Source organism: Idiotropiscis lumnitzeri, chromosome 14 (genome assembly GCF_059441095.1).
Source record: "Idiotropiscis lumnitzeri isolate Australia: NSW breed Sydney's pygmy pipehorse chromosome 14, RoL_Ilum_1.0, whole genome shotgun sequence".
NCBI classification, from domain to species: Eukaryota; Metazoa; Chordata; class Actinopteri; order Syngnathiformes; family Syngnathidae; genus Idiotropiscis; species Idiotropiscis lumnitzeri.
The window spans coordinates 9,006,767-9,028,938 of NC_142404.1; the positions used below are offsets into that span (position 1 = coordinate 9,006,767).

The 22,172-nt window shown below is 40.7% G+C and overlaps 1 protein-coding gene across 4 annotated transcripts in view; it reads left to right on the forward strand.

Moving 5' to 3' along the window:
- aff3 (ALF transcription elongation factor 3) overlaps window positions 1–22,172 on the forward strand; it is a 28,927-nt gene that overhangs the window by 3,765 nt on the left and 2,990 nt on the right. Inside the window, exons 3-15 of one of the 4 annotated variants that reach the window (XM_088314735.1) lie at window positions 5,678–5,849; window positions 9,171–9,212; window positions 11,083–11,151; window positions 11,245–11,278; window positions 11,350–11,407; window positions 12,398–12,449; window positions 12,640–12,674; window positions 13,705–13,864; window positions 17,015–18,760; window positions 19,784–19,908; window positions 20,632–20,782; window positions 21,440–21,537; window positions 21,633–21,696. In XM_088314735.1, coding sequence (XP_088170861.1) covers window positions 5,678–5,849; window positions 9,171–9,212; window positions 11,083–11,151; window positions 11,245–11,278; window positions 11,350–11,407; window positions 12,398–12,449; window positions 12,640–12,674; window positions 13,705–13,864; window positions 17,015–18,760; window positions 19,784–19,908; window positions 20,632–20,782; window positions 21,440–21,537; window positions 21,633–21,696 — 2,806 coding nt within the window. Of the gene's footprint in view, window positions 1–5,677; window positions 5,850–9,170; window positions 9,213–11,082; window positions 11,152–11,244; window positions 11,279–11,349; window positions 11,408–12,397; window positions 12,450–12,639; window positions 12,675–13,704; window positions 13,865–17,014; window positions 18,761–19,783; window positions 19,909–20,631; window positions 20,783–21,439; window positions 21,538–21,632; window positions 21,697–22,172 lie in introns of those variants that run through there. The other 3 variants (XM_088314738.1, XM_088314736.1, XM_088314739.1) reach the window with 3 other exon arrangements.

Consider the following 22,172-nt stretch of genomic DNA (forward strand, 5'->3'; position numbering starts at 1 on the left):
GATAAAGGTTGGAAAATGAAGTGTAAATACTGAACATAGTGCGGAATTTACTTGCTGGATGTGAGTCTTGAAGGAGCGTGGCTTAGTGACATCAGGAGTCCAATCAAATTTGCCGGTGCATGTGTGTGTGAGCGTGAGTTGTGGCCTGCAGCAGCTCTTTGTGAATATTCTAATGAATCACATGTACTTAACTGTTTGCGCACATGGACACATAATTAGGGGTGCAAGGCAGCCTCCAATTGCCCTGGTCAAATGTGCAGCTACATCATCCGCAAGGGGAGAGCTTGCAGTTTACCTGCGTGAACACACTTTGTTTGCGCCATTCTCATGCGTGAGTCAATTTCTGCTTCCACCATTTCAAGCACTGTGTGCGCTTCGACTGTCCTGATTTTAATGGGATTTAAGGGTGCTACTTTGATTGGTGGGGAGGTGGCTGCGAACCATTCCAAACACCCTCTACCACCTGTGCGAGTCTCGAGAAATACCAAAAGAAAGAAAACTCAATTGAAGAACAAAGCTTGCACGTGTGTTCTCACCATGCCTGTGCATTTTTTTCTGGGCCCTCTGGCTTCATTACACATTCCAAATAGATGCATTTTAGGTTGAGTGAAGACTTTAAAATGTCTATGTAGTCTGAATGGTTGAGTCTGAGTGCTGCGATTGGCTGGCGACCACTGTATTATGTGAGCAGGAAAAGGCCTTACAGTAGATCCCTGAATTGAATCCGAGACCCGTGATGCAACAGTGCTCACCGCTGGATCACCACGTAACCCCAAGATTACATATTTGGCAACACTTCTTAATCCAGTTGTATTTAACAAGTTCATTTTTGGTCAGCCTGAATTACAATTTTATGTCTTTGTGGTGGTTGAGCAGCTGACCAATATTTAAGCCTTGACAGAGAGCTGCCTTTTCTGAAGTGTTCTTCTTTGAAACCGTGGCTTTTGCGTGTCTCGCTCTTTCATCCACTCATCACTGGCTACGTGTGTAGTGTGTTGTTGTCCGCTTGTAAGCTGGCCTCAATTCAAGGGTGGGAGCAGAAATCTGACTTTTACGTCCGTGTAATGAAATGCCACAATCCGTAACACAGGCTGCAGATTTTAGCGCAGGCGGTCGGATATAAACACTGAGTCAGGAGGCTTTGACTTGGCCAGAGGTGACGTAAAGATACCACATTAGTCTCTGCAGTATGGTTATTGTTAATCGAAAGAGGCAGGATCACTCCTCGGGGCAATAATATGATTAGGAAGGACAACAACAATTATTTGTTGGTCATCAAGGCGTTATCTCATTTTATTCTATGTAACATATTCATTCATCCATGGAGAGAAAATTAGGATGAAACCTCTCAAAGCTGTTAAGTGGCTGTCAACTGCGCTCAGAATTCATCTAACAGTGGTAAACCATATTTCATGGTCTGTGTTGGGTCTTGTGCTCATCACTTATTGAATTCCACAAACAAAAATCGTTTGTTGGAATTCCACCAAAGTTACTACCTAAAACGTATTACGTATTCAAGGCGCCGTTGTGCTTTACATGTATTGAGATGTACTGTAAAAAAAACAATCTGGTACAAGGCCCCGATTCACATGTATCAGTGGGTAAACTGACATTTTTTCCGATCGATGTAGTAGGGGGTGTTATGAAAAAAATGCCATTTTGAAGAAAACCCCCTCTGTTTTGAAGATTTTGGCAAGAATGCACTGCTTGTGAAAACACCTCGTCAGAACAAAACTTACTGACTAAAAATGAAAGTCATCTCTTTCTTCAGTCTCCAGAAACAGAAGACACGACTCACTGACACGAAACCGATTCAGCCTAAAAAAGGATCTCTTGTTCAAGACTAGCTCTTCCAAATTCCATTATTGATTCTCATCACGTCAATCCATTGATGACTATCAGAGGGGCGTTAATACCATTGCGCTGAATTTATCATGAAATACTTTATGTCCATTCCTCTCCCTGTTATCGTTTCTCAGGTATGAGTCACATCCACAATAGTTTTGTTGGAGTCAGCCATGACGGTGTGTTTTGACGGTGACTCAGCAACAACCGGGGCAATGCAGCTCAATAGAATTCAGCCATCACTCATTCTATTATTCATCCACGCCTGTGTTTTCCCAGACGGAATGTGTCCAAAGCTTCTTCGTGTGTACAACAGACGTATTTCCAAGTATATTGTTATTACATAGGAATTACTTACATTGATCCTGTGGAAGCACTACATGGAGGCTTTGCTTCAAGCCACTGGGTGGGGCTCTCGGCACACTCCATCTGTCTCCAATGGAGCCTTCCACTAATGCGGTGGGGGGGATGGTATGCAATGGGGGTGGAAGGGTTCCCCCAGTGTACAGTGGCCTCTCTACAAAACTGAAGCCAGGTGTTATGTACTCTTAGGGTCAATGGTCGTCATGCATTTCCTGCAGTGTTTGTCCTCATTAGGCTTAGGCATACACCCTGCGGTGGTTAACAGTCAAGCGCAGAAAACATATGGACAACTATTCACACTAATGGACAATTTAGTTTTCATTGAACTTAACATGCATGTCTTGGGGATATGCGAGGCAGCCATGGTGAGCAGCATAGCGAATGACAAAGATGATCAGAGTAATCTGATGAGGCTTTACCTGTGACCATTTTCAAAGGCTGCATTTGAATACCATCATGATGATGACATCATAAATACTACGCGTGTACTATTGCTGACATCAAATGATTTCAGCAACATCGACATGATGTCATATTGGAATTTTTTTGTAGGGAATTTTTCCCCTATTTTGTTATTGAAATGTGGGCCGAGAAAAGTTCACCTATACCGAGCTGTGCTATAATGCATTGCTTTGGTGGGTTTAGTGGAAAGAATGAGGAAGATGAGGAAAGCAAATTAGCAATCAATGACTTTTATGAGGGACTACTGTGTAACTGGCCACGTTCACCATATTTGGGGGGAAAAAAGTGTTCGCCAATGTTTCAAGTTTTTTAAAAATCCATCAGTGTGACATCTTTTTTTGAAAATATCCCATGTAGTAACATGAAGACCTGGAGTAAATAAAACAATGTAGCCAATTTATGTACCATTTTTGAGGCTACATTTTTGCACTTACGGCTTTAAGAATTGTGCGCTTTTTAGACCGTAAATTACGTTAAGTGAAAAAACACAATTTGTAGCAAGCACATTGGTGTTCAGACAGTAAGCTAAATATGACGTGGGCAATTATGCTGTTAAGATAACAATATATAATGGATTTTTGTTGCTGCTGAATCCTGAATTTTCACATTGGCATTCCTGCACTAGTCACTGAAAGTGTGGATGTACATCCGCCTGATTTGTGTGCGGGCTGATGTTACATTCATGAACATAAACGTCAGTAACACGCTGGCAATGCACTGTGAGGGCCAAAATTCCATTTGTACTGTACAAGTATTATTTATTAAGATTATATTTTGATGTTGGCCCTTACAATAAAATGATGATTTGTTACCGTAATGCATAGTAAGTGTAAGACTTGAAGCAACGTCTGTTAGAACTCAAACAATGGAACAATAAATTTAGAAAGACCATATAAAAATACTGACGTGTTCCTCTTCATAAAGTAACCAATAAAACTGCAGCTCATTGAGCAACTTGTGAAACTATTTTTCCTGCGCATTTGTATCTGGATTATTAAACCATTTTTGAACAATCGTTCTGTGTAATTATATTATTATTGTATGTTTTATATTGTATCATGTTATAGAGTGCTATTTTCTTTCCTTTCATCAAAAAATGCATTTTGGGAAATTTGGTTCTTTTTTTTTTTTCAGAGACACTTGAACACATCAATGGCATTTTCATTCATTTCAATGGGGAGAGATGATTTCAGTTGTGAACATTCTGAGTTACAAGCACGGATTGAGATAAACTTGCATCTTTAGGCGCCAATGTATCTCAAATCAAGAAAAAATATTTTTGGTCTTTTTTTTTTTAGGCAAGATATTCTTACGTGCATATGTAACCCCCACCCACCGCTCAAAAATCATAATTAACTATCATAACTTGTAATTTAATTTTTTGAGTACATTTAATGTGAAATAAGAAACAATCATTTTAATGCGAGTTTTAAGACATCCATTTTTATTTTTGTAGGCTAACTATTCTTAATTGAGTTCAATCATATATTCCTTTTTGTCTTGCTTTTTTCAGACCAGTTTTGCTGTGTTAGTGGTACTAACTTGTATCACCAATAGGGAACACCTTCAGTATCACCATGGATACTGTAGCCCTCTCCATTCTACTTGGATGTTTTGGAAGAAAGAGTTTTCAGGAGGACTAACTCTTTGGGGGTTAGCCCGCCGCTCCACACAGGTGGGCGTCAGGGGATACAGTTGCACGCTTGAAGGTGCTGTCGCCATGCGTAGTATGTAACCATGGACGCGTCTGCGGGCCTCCAGAGGCGGCCCCCAGGCATTTTCTATGCCTCCATTCAAGCAAAATTCCAACATTTCCGCTTCTTCCACTGGGAAATGCTGCTGTTTTGCTATTCACGTAACAGCTGTTATGAAAGCAAGTCTCACCACATGACGAGATATCAACACGCTGGAGGAAATCCACTTGAATCTGATTTATTATGCAAATGCGTACATGAGTTCCAGATTAGGTTCTAGAATCTATTTTGGTTCTTAAGTTTTAGTTTGGGAAAGGTTGATCTTATTCTGCTCAGGCTAGTTCCATGACAATGATGCACATTTTTCTGTTCCTACTAATTGTTTTTACATCTGGATTCTGGTCTATACACATGAAGTATTATTTCCTCTTGAAGAGAACCGTGCAGCCGGAATATATAACGCATGGAAGCAGGAATAATGGATGATGCTGGCATGTAGACACGGCCGGCATGCAGGGATAGATGGTCGGACATATGTTCGCTATAATCCCTCCGCGGAGGATTATGTTGACTGAAAAAGACACCCAACTGAATTTAGCCGTTCATTTCTAATGCTATGTTAATAGTGTGGTATTCATACAGGCTGTAAAGCCAAGGCATATTTTTTTGTTCCAAAAACATGGTAGGCACACATTCCTAAGGATGTCTTATAATATGTCAAACAAACCAATAAAAGGACGGATGCACAGTAATCAGGGCTGTTTCTAAAAATGTGATAATCTTCGATTCCACGATGTTGACTAATTTCTTGTACTCGTCACCCTACTCAGTATGATGTAGCGCAGTCCTCCACTACTCCAAAATTAAATCAAACGTAGTAGTGATGATCTGATGGGGTCAGTCAAAAGCGAACTCGGACCATGAGAAGTGCCCCCTCAAGGAGACGTCAGGAGTCACACGCTTATTATGACGTTATTATGTCACTTGATCCAATTCCTACAGACTGGTTCTTTTTAATTTTGTATATTTTCATGGATAGATATAGGACTGGCAGATAAGTAGATAGGTAGTTAGGTACGTAGGTAGGTGGGCAAGTAGATAGACAGACAGACAGACGGATGGATGGACATTGAGTGTTCCACTGATGCTTGCTGTGACGTGTGAGAGAATAGTCACAGTCCACTCTTCCCGAGTCGTGATCGCCCCCACCCCTACGTCTGCGTGACGTGAAGGGCCCGCCTCCATCTGCCCTCCACGGTAACCACACGGAGCTGCATCATGATCCTCCTCATCATTTTTCTCCTCATCATCAGCGGCACCGGCAAGACTGCATTTCACAGCCGCTTGTCGTCACGCGACTTGAGCTGTTATGGACAACCACGCGAGGCTCTGAGCATCCAGACAGGAACCATGCCCACTGTCCTGTGCAGTGGCAGGGGGGGACTTTCCTTTGGCTTTTTGCTGCACCGATGCCTGGTATCTCAGGTGAGGAAGAGCATTACCTCCGACAAGGCGAGTTTTGTGTGTGCGTGTGTGTATGTGTGTGTACGTGTTTTCATCGTTTTTTGCATGTTTGTGTACAACTTCCTGGTCACACTTTTTAACATGCTCACATGGGTTGTTTTTTTTTCATGCTTTTTATCTGTTAATGTTTCAATTGTGTTTTCATTAGTTTAGGGAAGAATACCCAACATTGATTGTCAGAAATGACCAAAAGTGCAATTTTGTCATGGACAAAACTTATTTAAGAAATAATAATAATGAATTAAATGCATTCATTTCGAATGAACACATTGATATTTAGGGTGGAAAAAATACATGTACGGTAAATGTTATTTCTTTGAAAATTTCTACCTGATACTAAATTGTAATGTTAAACCAAGTTGAGTCCAGTTCTGATCCTGATTGGTCTTGCAGTGGCAGTATACACTTAAATCCACTATGTTATCAGGCTATTTAACAATAATATTGATAATATATATTTTTTTCAAAGTTTTGGGGTAATATTTCAGAGATTTTAATTCAATTAAGGTGATATTCCACACACGAATGATGTAAAAAAGAAATAGCAAACTTTAGAAATTTGAAAATGTATTGATTAAAAGCAAAAAAGTCTAATATTAATATTAATATTAATATTAATATTAATATTAACACTAATATTAATAATAATATTAATATTAATATTAATATTAACACTAATATTAATAATAATAGTAACAATATCCACAGCAGATGGGTTCAATTTATTTGAAATGTAATACTTGGTACTTCTAAATTGTGAATTTAAACCAGGAAGCCCTATTTCAAATGAGCGTTTGGCCTCCAGAAGCTAAATATGTTTTTATGTGAACTAGCCATCTAATTGTAGATATTTGAAGAATGTTAGCATGTCAAAGTCGTGCTTTGTGCAGCTTGTTGCCGGTGTTTTTTTGTAGGGTTGTGGTTGATTCTGTCCCTCGTGGCTTTATTCGTTCATCAGGGTATTGCACCATAATTCAACATGTTGAGATGTTAGTGCAGGCCCCGGTGTTACTAGAGCCTGATAATGGTAACCGTAACATTTTTTTTCCCGCCGGTTCCTTTTTCGCTCTGACCTCATACAACAGTGATGAACGCTTGCGCTGTTTTCCCCTCCGTGGGCTTCCTGTCTAGCCAAGAGATAGTGACCTTTGTGAGTCATGAATGAAGGAGGGGAGACTGGCGGATTCATACATGCACAAACACAGCCATGCGTGTGTGTTGATGTTGCATAAATAGCACCCAGCGGCAAATTAACTCACAATGAAGTTGTACACCTTGTTTTCAAACCTATATCGATCCGTTTACTATATACAATTTTTTTTTTTTTTTTAGAATAGGTTTTATTGATTGTCCGGGATCAATGATCGGTCGATCACTTAAAATAAAAATGATCTTCTCCACTGATCTCATCTCTTTCCACAGAGATCTGAAAAAGTCAGCTACTCTAGCCACTCCTCTTTGGGTGTGAGATGACTCATAGTCTTTTAATTTTTTATTTGAGACAACTACTACATGTGCATTTACAGAACAATGCAATATTGATTTATATTTATATTGTATTGTTTCACAAGCAGGGTTCAATGATTTACAATAAATCAAGATTGGAACTTTGAAGATGTATGCTTTTTCTTGTGAAAAAAATTTTAAAAATCGGGATCGGCAAAAATCTGTGTTTTTATAGCTCGTCAATCAATGATCGCCCAGAAAATTATGATCGTTACACCCCTAGGTTTTTTTTTTTTTTTTCAAAAATGCTTCATTTTTGTTTAGTTTCCATTAGTTTTAATATTCGGTTCTAAATTATGTTTATACTTGAAGAGCCAAATGTTTCATTTTAAGGTGATACTTGGTGTAAAATGTAGAAAAACACTGGTGAGTTAGAAACTTTCCCAGTTGACTGTGGGCAAAAGGCAGGACGTACCCTGGACGGGTTCCCAGTTAATTGGGAGACACATAGACAGACAATTCATGCACACATTTACACTTATGGGCACTTTAAAAAGTCTTCAGATACATAAAGAAGCATATTTGTAGAATGAAAGCATCTGGAGTAAAGCCATGCAAGCAAGGGGAAGCACATACTTTATACGCATTAAAAACTTGTTTGACAGACGTACAGTGCATATTGATAGTTTGACCACTCGTGAAAATGGTTGTAATAATTCATTTTATTATTAGCAAACATTTTCTTCTAACCGCAGCACAGTGACGTCGTCGTTAGCACATCACTTTACAGAGGTCTCATTGATTCGAATGGCGACTCCGGCTCAACGGTGTGGAGTTTGTATATTATTCCTGTGCTTATGTGGGGTTTCACCGGCTTCCTCACACATTCCAAAAACATACACCAAAGTCCCTAAATTGTTCATACGTGTGAATATGAGTGTGAATGGTTGTTTGTCTATACGAGCACTGTGATTGGCTGCCAACCAGTCCAGAGTGTGTCCCGCACCAATCCACTGAGCAGCCCTAAATCAAGTTTAGTCAAGTACGTAATATTCTGGCACAAATCAAACCACCATACCAAATGTTGACCAGGAAGTAGATAAGTAGTCTAGTATTGCAAGGGTTGCAGAAGAAGGAGTCATAATGCCTGTCAAATTAAAATTGCAAAGCTTTGAAATTATTTTGTCAAAAAACACAATTGAGGTTCTAGATTCAAATCTTGGCTCCTGCTACTCCGGCTTCATCTCACATTCCAAAAACATGCATTTTCAGGTTAATTGAAGATTCTAAATAATCTGATATGATTGCCAACCAGTCCAGGGTGCAATTTACCTTGCACCCAAAGTCTGCTCGGATGTTCCAGCCCACCCGCGAACCATAAAGGGGACAAGCCCGATACAAAAATTGATGGATGGATGCACATAGAGACAAAATGAGGTCTCAGCTCTCGTGTTGTTATGTACATCTGACTGGCGAGCAGCGAAAAGCCAAGTAACATGCGGGGGAGGTACCAAGTATAAGGGCGTAAAGCAAAAGATGATTTTTGCAACACGCACACACTCCCCTTCCTCCCGCTCATCTGCAGCTGTGATTTCAACCATACAGTATGACTCACTGACTCACTGTCACTTCTCACAATGACTAATATCTTCTCTTCTCATCATTCACCTGCACATTTGCAACGAAGAGAGCACGGGTGTGACTTTTAAACAGCTTCCAGTAGAGAAATTGTTTTGCAGAGAGTGCACTGAGTTTTGCTACTGTGCGTTTGTCAATGATGACCTTCAACTGTCCACAGCTCTTCTCATCATGCACTGTTTTGTCGCTTGTGTGCAGGTAATAAGAGGCCAACACAGCTGTGCCCAAGATATTTGGGGGGTAAGGACCTACTTCTGATTTTCTCACACATTTATGAGAAAGTTTGACAAGTCATTGTAATTGCATATCAATTTTAGCAGTTATGTTTATCATCAAGTGTTCCTAATACACTGAAAAGATGTTGAACTTCACTCACTCAATTTTACTCCGTCAAGTGGTTAATATCTCAATGCAGATTTTTGGTAGACTATTCATCAACTTCAAAATATATCAGGATACAGATATTTTTTTAAGTAGACATAACATCTACATGAAAATGTGTCTCGATCCTGATGATTTTTTGTGCAACCACGTGATGAAATAAAATTGAGGAAATTTAACACTGTGTATGAACTCTTGATTTGTCTTATTTTCTGGCTCAGACTGCTAAAAAAAGATCACAGAAATATTCGAAAGAACTCTAAGTAGGATGCGGTGTTCTTTGTCAACACTGCAAATTACAACTTGTTGAGCTAGCCCCGTTTTCGGACTACAATTGTCGAAAAAAGACAAAGAAAGAGGAAAACACATAACAATATCGTTTGATGCTTAATTCTTTTATTTGGGTGAATCCCAAAAGCACCTTTGCTCAATGTGAAACTCTGGCATGTTTTATATAATCGCTGGTGTTCGGCTGAAACCTCCTATGTCACAAATTGGGCAGTCCACATGTGTACGTTTTTTTTTTGTTTTTTTTTAACAAATTATTGAGCAGTTTAAAGTGTTGAGAATGGCTTCCACTCTTTGACGATTAAAGGTAAATGGTTGAACAAACATGCCGGATGAATGGATTATTTTGTGAATTTCAGGTTATTGCAGTGAATATCGAGACTATTTCTTTCTTGAGTATGTTACTGTCTACTTCAGTAAAATTTTACATACGAACAACACAGAAGACAAGATGGACTGGAAGGAGGAACACACTCTACATGGCAGGCGTTGTTGTGTTTTTGTAGTGGTCGGAGGTGGAGCTGGTGTCCTTGGTGACTTCAGGTGGAGGGAAGATGATAAAGCGGGAGGATGAGCAGGGGAAATACTAACCTTTTAGGGCTTCTTCTTGTTGTCGGGTAAATAGAAGAAAAAGCAAATGATCTGACAGGCTCGAGGTCCCAATTGTGCCAAATAAAAAAAAAAAACAGGGTCAGCGCCTACATTTTTACCTTAGTATTAAAATTCCAACATATTATGACTTCTGTCTCATTATTGAAATATAATTTTTTTTCAGTGTAGCTTTAATGCTCCTTGATCCGAATTTTTATTTCCACCTGTGCTACTTCACATAAAGTGTTCCGCCGAGGACTAAATGTCTTCCGACCACACGCGACTTCAATCTTTAATTCACCTCGCTCAAAGGTGGTCACAAAGGCAACAAATGTTTTCTTTTTTTATTTGTTTATCTTTTATTACATCATTTTCCATCTCTATATTAAATATTAAATGGAGAAGCTGTATGGAAATCTTGACACAAAACTCTAAGCTAAGAGAACAGGGCTGGAGCTATTTGTCATCTGTGGACATTGAAAAATTATCGCAGGAAATGGATGTAAATTTAATTTGTAAAAGCTGCCGTATGGATCAAATCTGCATCGAAGCTTGATTTGACTTTACGGTTTCTGTATGTATAGTTGATAACCTGCTGTATTTAATTCATTAAGTCTCTTATATTGTACCAGACTTTATTCTAATGGATTTTACAGTGGTTCCATTTCTTATTCTGTGGTTATCGTCACACTTTCCCTTCGCGTATGTTGTGTTGTCACAAAAAAAGTCAAAGAAAACGCACTTGTGGAGGTTTTGTATGACTTTCGAGCCACATTCCTCGGTTGGACTACAGAGTTTAGTTAGGATTCCTGAGATTTCCATATGTTAAAGATAATTTGTGATCCAACAGGACATGACTCAGTCGTGGCCATCCCAACAAGCCTTAGCAGGTGACCAAGAAATCCTCTTTAACCCTACGGTACGGTTTTTATGTCTGTATATTTATCGTTCACTTACATTTCATTGCTCTGTCATTTGTAAAGTCATAATCGTACTCTCCTTCTGTTTAAAGGATGGAAAACAGCCGACAACACAACAGAGGCAAGGTATTCGTTCGGATGTGGGAATTTACGTGTGTTTAAAGCATCTTATCATGACTTAATATGCATGACGACAGGTCGGGGGGATGCTCAGCCGCGAATGACCCGTCATCCCCATGTGGCGCCTCACAAGTCGTAAGTGTCACATGAGCAAACATAAGTCACAGTAACGTCTTAAACCTCAAAGGCACAGTGACACAAAGACAAATTGTGGAACTCAGGGGTCATCAACCTTTTGGAATCTGAGACCTACTTCTTAGATACTGGTGAATGCAAAGGTTTACCACACTTCTGAAACAACAAATGTGCTCAAATTACATTTGATTTGAGCACATTTGTTATTATTCATAATTAATAATATTCATCTATGTGAAGCCACTGAGCATGTAAATTATTTATCACAATAATGATCAACAAAAACGTGTACACATAAATCTGCAACATTTGATTTTTATAAATCGCTGCCAGTGTTTACATTTTCAAAATGGTCACTTCTACAACATTCCTCAGAAATCACAATGCCCCCTCATTGATGAGCTATTTTTAGAACAGTCTCGTGGGCTACTAATGTGATCTCTGGGGGTGACTTGGTGCTCATGGGCACCATGTTGGTGACCTCCGGTGTAATAAGTATTGTGTACTCTAGACACTTTTACCAATAAAATGAAGAAATCATGTTTAGTATTTCATCTTGAATTTTTTGTTATTCTTATGTCAATTAAAAAAAATATGAATGTGGCAAAAATAGTAATGTACATTTACACCATATGTTATAGGTCATAACATAACATATTGTAGTATTATATATTTATTATAACATTTAAAACGACCTTTAAATTCCTAAAAACAATAAAACCACTCTAATATGATCATAAATATTAAAACCCCTCTAATATGACACACTATGTCTCCGGTAGTTTGAACCCCACTAGCAACACAGTAAGAAACAACTATAAATGAAAGAACATTTCGGACACTTAATTTAAGCAATGACAGTCGTGCAAATGATGGGAAGAATCGTCAAGCAAAATAAAGTGACCAATAACAAAATACTGTTAATAAAAATAAATCTGACAGTGAAAGCAGAATTTCTGCTACCTTCTAATTTTGTTTTCCATTTTATAGAATGCTTGTGGATGATTTAAGATTAAGCAGTGATGAAGATGACGCGCAAAGGGTTAGTGGTACTCATTGCCTATCGATTTAAATACAAGCTGTAGTGCATGCATTGACTATTGACAGTAGGCCAAACAAGCTTGTAAATATACTCTTTGGAAAATATATGTATTCAATTGCAAACATGTTTATAGTTTGCTACTATGATGAGGATAATTAATTTCATTTTTTTTTGCGTTGTGCCCCTAAAGGCAACTCATGAATCTGCTTCCTGGAAGGGACACAGGTATTCATACAATACAATACTGTCATCTTGGCAGACGGAACAAGTGTGTGTAGTTTAAGACGCGGCATTCACTTTTCTACGGAGCCCTGAAGGTGACTTGGAAGGGGAAAAAAACATTCCCTTGCAAAGATTGTGGGATAACGCAATTTTATGTATTTTTTTTTTTTTGGTACTTCCGGGTCAGTTTGAGAGACAACGGCACATTGGAGAACGCTTCTTAGTCAGTGAATGTTTTCTGACAAAATGCACCTCATTTTTTTTTTTTTTTTTTTAGCACCCGCTTCAAATGTCTTTTGCATAATTGCTTAATATCAAGAACTGATTTTATGTCTGTATTTGAAAGTAAAATTTAAATTACTTGCCCATGGTTGAAAATGAAAAACAAAACAACAACTTTGCATTATCCCGCAATTTTTTTTTTTTTTTACTTCTATATCACCTTCAGGGCATAACGATTGTTTGAGGCCTCTCATTTGTCACCGACTTCTCTGATAACCGGATTGTGCCTTGGCTACATGAAAACGCACACACTTGCGTTAGCATCCCGCTTTGCAAAGTTCATTGTGAAAGGCTGATGTGGATAAATACTGACTCTACTAAGACTGATTCAACAGTTTCTCACACTGTATGAACGGGGCTGTTGATGATATAATGACACCTTTATTCTGATTCTCAGCCAAATTTAATGGGTCCTCCATTAGCCGACGCGGAAGCCCCAAACAATGTTTCTTAGAAATCAGATGTAGTGTTTGTATTTGGAAACATGGTGGTGTCGTGTTAAACATATCTGTCTCACAGTCAATTTTTCACATTGGGCGGCTTGGATTGTATGTGTCCTTTTATGTTGTCAAAATGACTGGAGTGAAAAGTGGTGACCTTAGATTCCCGACTTAATGTATTCATATGCTTAGACTCAGTTATTTCAACTATCCATTTTTTGCTCATTTTCAATGTTCATATCTCTGTGTAACCATAAAAGGAGCACTTTTCTAACCCTTCTGTTGTTGTGTGTGTGTGTGCTGACTGACAGCCTGTCGCACACAAATGGCAGGAGGGCGAGACATTCCAGCTCGGACTCCTTGCAATCCCATTCTTCCGTGGAGTCGGTCAGCAGCAGCCTTCATTCCCGGAGCTCCAGCCCAGCTGCTTGGCCCGCTGACGCACAGTCCCCGTGCAGCAGCAGCAAGGAAGTAAGAACACAGGGCCGTTGCCGGCTCCTCTTTTTTAGCCTATCCCTGTCTTGTCTTTTTGTGTCTTTCATCCGTTGTCGAGTGGGAGCAGTGGCCCAGAGGCGTTGTGGCGGCAGGTGTGGGATTGACGGACGAAGGAGGAATGCAAGTGTGAATTTGGAAAAAGAAGGTGGAGGAAGTAGCTCGGGGGCTGTGCGGTGTTGCGCTAGCTTTGGGAATTAGTGCCTGGGTGTCATGTCAACAGGCTCAGTCTGACGGAACAAAAGCCCTCAGGAAGGAAAGTCATGTTGACATCAGACACAACAACATCACGCACTAACTAGGATTAGACAGCCATCCATTTCCTTAAGCGCATGACCTCATTAGGGTAGTGGGTAGCCTATCCCATCTGATTTTGGGCAAGAGGCAAGGTGCACACTGGAGTGATTGCCAGGCTGGGCCTAACTAGGATGATCTAAAATACAACAGACACTCAGAAATGAAACAAAAGCTCCTTCCAAGTGGCAATGTTTTCCAATGCAAGTAGAACTAGCCCAGCCAATTATCCCAGCTGACTTAAGTAAGACTTAATACGGACAACTCCCTGGACTGGTTGCTAATTAATGGGAAACTGCAACTTGAGAATGAAGGGAAACCATGGCAGAGTAAACTTTTTCCAACCATGTTATCGGTCTTTAACGAATTGAAGGTTTTTGCCATAGTTACCCGACTGAAAAGCACAGCTAAATTAAAAAAATATCTAAATAAATATATATCTATTTTTTTTTTTACTTTTTCTGCTGGAGCTTACCCAGCTGGCTTTTGGTGATAAACTTGATCGCCACTCGTAAAGCACATAACAGTCAAACAACCATGAGCGCTCACATTCAGACATATGGACGATTTTGAAATCTTCAATGAATTCAATATGCTTGTTCCATCCAAGTTTCGTAGCACTCATTCTCATCAGGGTCACGGGTGAGCTGGAGTACATCCCAACATGGTTTTGGTAGGATACACCCCGGACTTGTTTCCAGCTAATAGCAGGGAACATAGACGGACAGTTATTCAAACTCACAATATGACTAATTTAAAGTCTTCAAACAACGACAACATTCATGTTTTTGGAATGTGGGATGAAACCCGACACCTGGAAAAAAACAACACAAGCACGGGGAGAAAGAAGAGACCGGCGCTTTGGAGACTCAAACCCCAAACCTTGGAACTGTGCCACCGTACTGCCCATACTAAAACATACCTATAGCACAAGGGGCAAACATTACTTTTCTGTTAGCAAAAAGAAAACAATTTAAAAGTCTGACTCGATATCAGATTCGCTTCTTTGAAATCTGAATTTATATTCCCGCTTAGAACCATATTTTCTTTTTAAAGGGCAAATGGAAGCTAATTCTTCCAGTTCCAAGGGATCGCACACATTGTTAGTGTTGATGTGTTAAGCATGGTATAGGTGGAATCCTGTGGAGAGTGGTGGGCTGCTCTGAGATGCTTGGTATGTGGGGGGGACGGAGGGGCAACCTGCTCCTCTTTCATGAAAGCAAGGCCCTGTAGATGTCCCAGCATGCAACACATTGGGCCTCTCTGGCAAAAAAAAAAAAAAAAAATGGGGAGTGGAGTTTATGTGAAGCTGTGGGTGCTGCACGGGAAGGGGGGCGGGTGGTAGACCATGTGTTTTTCATTTACGCCGAGTGTCTCTGAAAGGACGAGACGGGGGTTGGAGCTGTTCAGGCTACAAGTTGCGAGTTACAGGTACGAAAGAGGTAAGGAGGGCCAGAAGAAAAGAAAAGGGGAGGGCAGTCGAGACGGTACAAGCGATGTAGTGTCTTCCCTGGAAAGAGGTCGAGGGATGTGGCGGGGGAGGAGGGGGCTCCCTGTTTGACTTGAGGAGTGGAAGTTTAATATTAGCGCTACTGCTCCGCTGCCAGAGGGAAGGCGAAAAAAGGCGAGAAACTGAGAGAGACGGGGAGCAGGGGGAAGTTTTCTCCACAGCTGTAAGTATTTTTCCTAAAACTTTTTCTCGGCCATATTCACTGGTATGCTTGCCAGTCTGTTATTTGACAGCATTGGGACGGGTTGTGTAGCTGGCATCCCATTTGTGAAGATTTGGAACAACAGTGACAGCATTTAGTTGTTGTGTTACGGTGTTATGGTTAGCACTCTGGACGCTGAATCCAGTGATCTGAATTCAAATCTTTGTGGACTTTTATTGGGAACAGCTTTTCGTGCCGATGCGCCTATTTGTGTAGTAAGGTCACGGAATGGTTTGTCAGTTATTTAATAAATAAAAAAAATAATAAAGTCTTCAAGGGAGATAGAGGAGATTGCTGATTTGAAGCAGATTTCAAAGTTTGTCAATACTCACTTCAGTGAGTGCCAAAGCATTTGCATGTAAATTTATTCCATGCAGTACGACTCATGTTACCATACGTGACATCACTAAACTTTTCAGGGTTAACTTCTTTTTTCACTTGTTTAAAGGTTTAAAAAAAGTGAGGCATAGAAAAATAAGCACTTTATTATTGTCTGCATTTTGATGGTGGTTTAATTTTTACTCTTGTATGATCAAATGGGTTGTACTGTCATTACAAATCTTGGTTTCAGCCTTTTTGTGGGAGTGTTTGCATTTCCTCCCCGAGCTTGCGAGATTTTCCCCAACATTCCAAAAAAACATGAATGTTAGGTTCACGGAAGCATTTAAATCGCCCATAGGTTTAAATGTGAATGCAAATGTTTGTCTATATGTGCCCTGTGATTGGACGACAACAAGTCGACTGTGTAGCCCACCTCTTGCCCCAAAATGACAGATTGGATCGAGTCATGCTTACCTCTGACCCTAATGAGGACATAGATAATGGATAGATGGATTACAGGAAAAAAAATACTTTTGCTACTTTGTATAGGCAATCTTTAAAAGTTTTTTGATGGTGACAAATTGACCCGGTGATAGAATGTTTCCTTTATTTCCTATACGGAAATAGTCCAGCATCGAACTGTTGTTGTACGTGTTGTCTTTGTTGAGACTGGATCCAGTTCAGCTTTATGTGAAATGGTGATTATTTCGCTTCAGTTTTTTTTTTTTTATTAGTTTTTTTTTGTTTTAGTTTCCAGATGAGTTATAATCTGATTTTACATTTTCTTCCCTGCTTTCTGCAGACTGATCACTCCACAGCTGTCCAGTGGCAATTGGATAAGTGGCTGAAGAAGTCACAGAAAAAGGCAGCTCAAAGTGACCATTATCCCACACGTAGCATTCCTGGAAACCCGCCCTCTCCGCACACGCTCCGAGCGCCGTCTCCGGCAAGATGCTGGGACAGCAATCAGGAATACAGCCCTAGCCAAAGCCCCCTTCCCAGCCCACGGTCGAGCTACAGGCCCGGCAGCCCCTTGCTGAGTCTCGATTACAGCTTCTGTCCGAGCCCGCTCCCCAGCACCTGCCCAAGTCCTAGCAATAGCAGGTATAGTCCCATAGTGAGTCCCGTTCCAAGCGTATTCCCAAGTCCACGTGGGAGCCCGAGAGTGCAGCACAGCCCAACGCCAATTCAGAGAGGCCCTCTATTAAGTCCATCTTCATCAACTTTGCGGGGTTACCACTGCCCTGGGGTTCAAAATTATCTGTCCCCAGCACCAGCTTCCCACGGGACAAACGTTAGATCACAGATTGAGCCATTGTCTAAAGCTGACGGCAAAACCAAGCACACAAATAGCACAGAGACTCCCCCTCATCAGCACAGGCCCAAGGCGAGGCCCACAGAATGCAGAGACCACAAACAAAACAAATCCAAAGCCTTTGTAAACTGCAGTGACAGTCACAGACAGCAGAATCATTCTCATCCAGGCACCAAAAAGCCATCCAAACACACATCACAACACGAGCAGAACCGGGTAGGCCGACCCGGCCACAGCTACGACCACAGGACCCGACCTCCAGTTCAGCACAGTTCTCAACATCATCTTCCAACCGGCATCGGTCAAGGTCCGACCGCTGAAGCTGCCGGTAATAATCACTCGAGACCAAGTCCGAACCGAAAACCGCGGGCCAAGCCGAGTGCTGCAAACGTTAATGCTTCTAAAACATCACACAATCAGCCCCGGGTCAAGAAACGTGAGGTGGTCCACAGAGAAGTTCCGCACACTGAAGCTGAGGGGAGGAAAGACAGAAGGAGAGAGAATCGACACAGGGAAGAGGAGAGAAAGGAAGACAGGAGGCTGGCGGAGGAGCAGCTCCTGAGACATCGCTGGATCGAAAGTTCCGCAGAAGAGGAGGCAGAGGAGGTGGTAGTTGTCGAGAAGCAGCGGAGGAGGCCTCGGGAGAAACAACAACTCCGTGAGTGCCAAGTGATCCAATTCAAAGAGCGACACCTTCATCACGATCCCGGGCACCACCAAAGAAGAACCGAGAAGCAAGCGAAGCAGCGAGACTCTTCATCTTCACTCAGCCCTCAGTCCCCCTCATCTTCTGCTTCGTCAAATTCCGATTCGGAATGTCAGCTTCAAGTCGCCAAGGTTCCGGCAGACTCCACTTCACTCCAGAGACCCCGTAAGAGAGACCAAAACATCTCTCGGAGACCCGATACCAGTAAGTCCAGGAGAAAGACGTCTGATAGTCCAGTCAAGGCGCAGCAGAGTGAGACTCGGCACAGACTCTACACTTTGGTCCCGTTCGGGCGAAGCGAACAGGCTGCAGCGCCTTACCAACGTGGACTAAGAAACCTGATGGTACACATCGACCTCTGTCTCCTCAAGAGGGTGCCGGACACAGCTGTTAATTCTTCCCTCAAAGCCACCCACTCTTCTTCTTCCTCCTCTTCTTCTTCGAAGACAAAAGACAAGCAAACCGAGGCTATGAAACATCTGTTTAAGCCAGATTCTGTCTCCAAAGACAGCAAAAGAAAACGCAAGGTACATATTAGCCTACTTTAAGACCTTGCCCACCTAAACAAAGAAACATTTTTAAAAACACATTTTTTTATGCAGTTTGGAGTGAGTAATTTGGTCTGTATGCAAAATTACACTTGAGGTTACCGCATACAAACGTTCTGGATAAAAGTAGATGAAGACTTGAAACTTTAATGTTAAATTTATACTAAAGTGTTATCTTTCGATATCATTTCTGTCACTTTTTTTCATTTTGCATTTCCTCATTTTGCTGATCATTTAGCTGCCGTTTCTGTAAATTGGCAAAACTGGACTCATTGCTGGGATTAGTGCACCATCTGCTGCTTCAGCATACACATGACTGTCCGTCAATGCATTTTCGTGCAGAATGAATTTTTAAAAAGTATCATAATTGAATATAAAGGAACAAAGACTAATATACACTAGTTTAATACTCTGGTGTAATTTGGTAGCTTGTTAACAAACAAACAAAGACAAAAAGGAATCAACATTTTTATCAAATGCTGTATTCTTAGCTCCAGTCATTCTCTGCGTCGCAAAAAGGGACCACGTATTAAAACATTTCACTCCAGAAATAATTCAGAGCAGCACCGCCAAAACATGTTTGAGTAGTTTGCTGTGTATTGTCAAAATTGATCACATAGAGGAGAAGACTAACTGTATTCAAAATCTGAGCGAGCCAGGCCGGGTTTATTGAACTCGATCTAAGGTATGGCAAAAAGAGTCTCCTCCAAACGTAACCCAAAATTGTACCTGCCCAACTCTGTCTCCCACACAAAGGAGGGGAGCGAAAGTTGCAAATAGTGCTTCAACTCCAAATCCATTCAGCATGTAGAAATGCTCCTCACACGAGAAGAAATACAACTGAGATTTTTTCCATCAAATATTTTGATGTTGACGTTTGGTCAGTCCATTTGGACATTTAAGTGACTCGCTGTGGCACTTAAAATTTGCAGCAACAATCCTCCGTAGATATCAAACTGGATGTGTGATTATATGTGTGTGCGCGCTTGCTTGTGTGAATAGTTGGAGAATGGCGTCTCACATAAAGAAAGCAAGAGGAACACGCCACATGCGAAAGATGTTGCCAGTCACGCAGGATCGGCGCATGTGGCTGAGCGCAGCTTTTCAACCGAGACCATGCATAATGGGTAGGGGTTGCTATTTGTTTTTTGTTTTCTTTGCATCTACACACGCTGATCACAACTTTAGGTACACTTGTACAACCTAACAAGATCTCAAATCAGAATCCAAAATACTGGAAACGTCTTAAATTCTGAGGTTGAAATCTTGGCTCAGGCCATTATGTAGTTTGTTTACGTGAATGCGGAGCCTTTCTCCAGTTATTCAAACCTTCCATATTTCAAGACAATAATTGCAAGCAGGGCATTGGAGAGCCAGACCGTTTAATGGGTTGGCCGATTTCAACATTTGAAATTAGATCTTTTAAAGGCGTCAAAAATCCGCCAATTTTTTTATTTTTTTTAAACAGAGCAACACATTCCAGTTGAACACACAGACACTCAAACGTTCCACCCCAAAAAATCTGCAACAAATGAACCAATTTTTGCAGATATTTAGATTATATTATATATAAGTTAAACACATACTAAATGACAAATTGTTTTAAAACTCTCAAATATTCTGCCTGTTACTCATATACTGATTGTTGAAAGCATTAAAGGGAAAGTCTTGCCCAAAGTAAACTGGGGTCAGCTTCAGCTCACCTGCAACAGGGTGGTCAATTGCAATAGAAAATGGACGGATGGACAAAAAGCTCTGAGTATAGGCAAATATCGATACAGCTCTTAGAATGTATCTCAAATTGTGCAAGTGTATCTAATACAATGCTTTGTGCATCTTTTTGTTAACAGATATTTGGAAGAGTACTTGGACAATAAGCGACCATTATCTCCCCTGTCGCCGCTGTCTGACAGCCCTGAGTGCACTGAATTTGCATCCAAAGCAAAAAATGGCGAGGTTTATCACAAGAACAGAGATAGGAACAGAGATTCAGCACTAAAGGTAACACAAATCAAGTGGGCCGACTTCTTTATGACTAACATCGTAGAACACAGCATTATGTATTAAATCAGGGGTGGGCAAACTTTTTGATTCGTGGGCCACAATGGGTTCTAAAATCTGACAGAGGGGCCGGACTAGGAGCAGATGGATTGAATGTTTTGGTAAAGCACACCTCATTAGAGAAAAAAATACTTACATATTATATGGAGAAAACATGCTTTAATTTTAAATGTAAATGAAGAAAAGCAATACAACAAAATATGTCTTAGAGTGCGCCTCCTAGTGGGGATACATTAGAATTACAGGGAAAATAAAACATTAACAAAGTTTATTCATTTAATTTTTATCAAATTCGGTGGGCCGGATTAAAACATTTAACAGGCCGCATGTGGCCCCCGGGCTGTAGTTTGCACATGTTAAATGTTGCCCATTACAGCCTGGTCGTTCTGGAAGGGGGATTCCCCCCTCCCCTTTACACCCCATCTACAGACCGTTCTCAAGGTTTCTTATTATTCCCCAGCTGTTTTTTTTTTTTTTAGTTTTTTCTTGGTCGTTAATAATTGTCAAGTGTGGGCTTGTGAACCCCTTTGAGACTCTTATTTTGATTAAGGGCTACTAAATTTAACATGATTTGACTTTTTTCACTTGCACCCTTAGCCAAAAAAGGAGGTGGATTGTGTAAAATTGTCCAGACAGCCTTTGTCAGATTCCTGGGGTGCCGCAGGACACAGAACAGCCGTGCCAAATACAGAAACGTGAGTGATCATTGCGGAGGATACCGCCTCATTGACTAACAAACACGAATCGACCCGCTCTTTCATTTGTTGGTGTATGCGTCCCACCTTTCCAGGCCTCACCATGCCGAGTACTACTTACACGAAGCTAAAAGGATGAAGCACCGTGCCGATGCCATGGTGAGTTCACAATCTCGTGATCGCAACGTACCACCATATCAAACATTCTAGATTTCCTCAAATGACAGAGTACCAAATGCTTCCCTAGTCTGGCTGGAATGGCCACAAGAATTTTGAAAATTGGATAATCAGCACCACAGAAATTGAGTTTTTGCATCTTGAAAGAGATTGCTTCTTTGTGTCGAATCGCTTATAGAAAATCTGGTCAAAAAATGCCTTCCAATTCGAGTTAAACGTATAAATTCATTCTTCCTTGAGATATCCCCTTGACCCTTTTGTTTTGTCTGCACTCGGGAACCCCTTCTCTGATTGGCTGACATGTTTCAGTTTGAATTATCTGCCAATCAGCTCATATGGACAGAAAATGACCGTGACAGTTCAAACAGCGTCACTTAAAATACTACTTAAGTAGCACAAATGGAACATTATTCGTGAAAAGAAATTCAGAATAGGCATTGTGTCATGAATATTTTTTT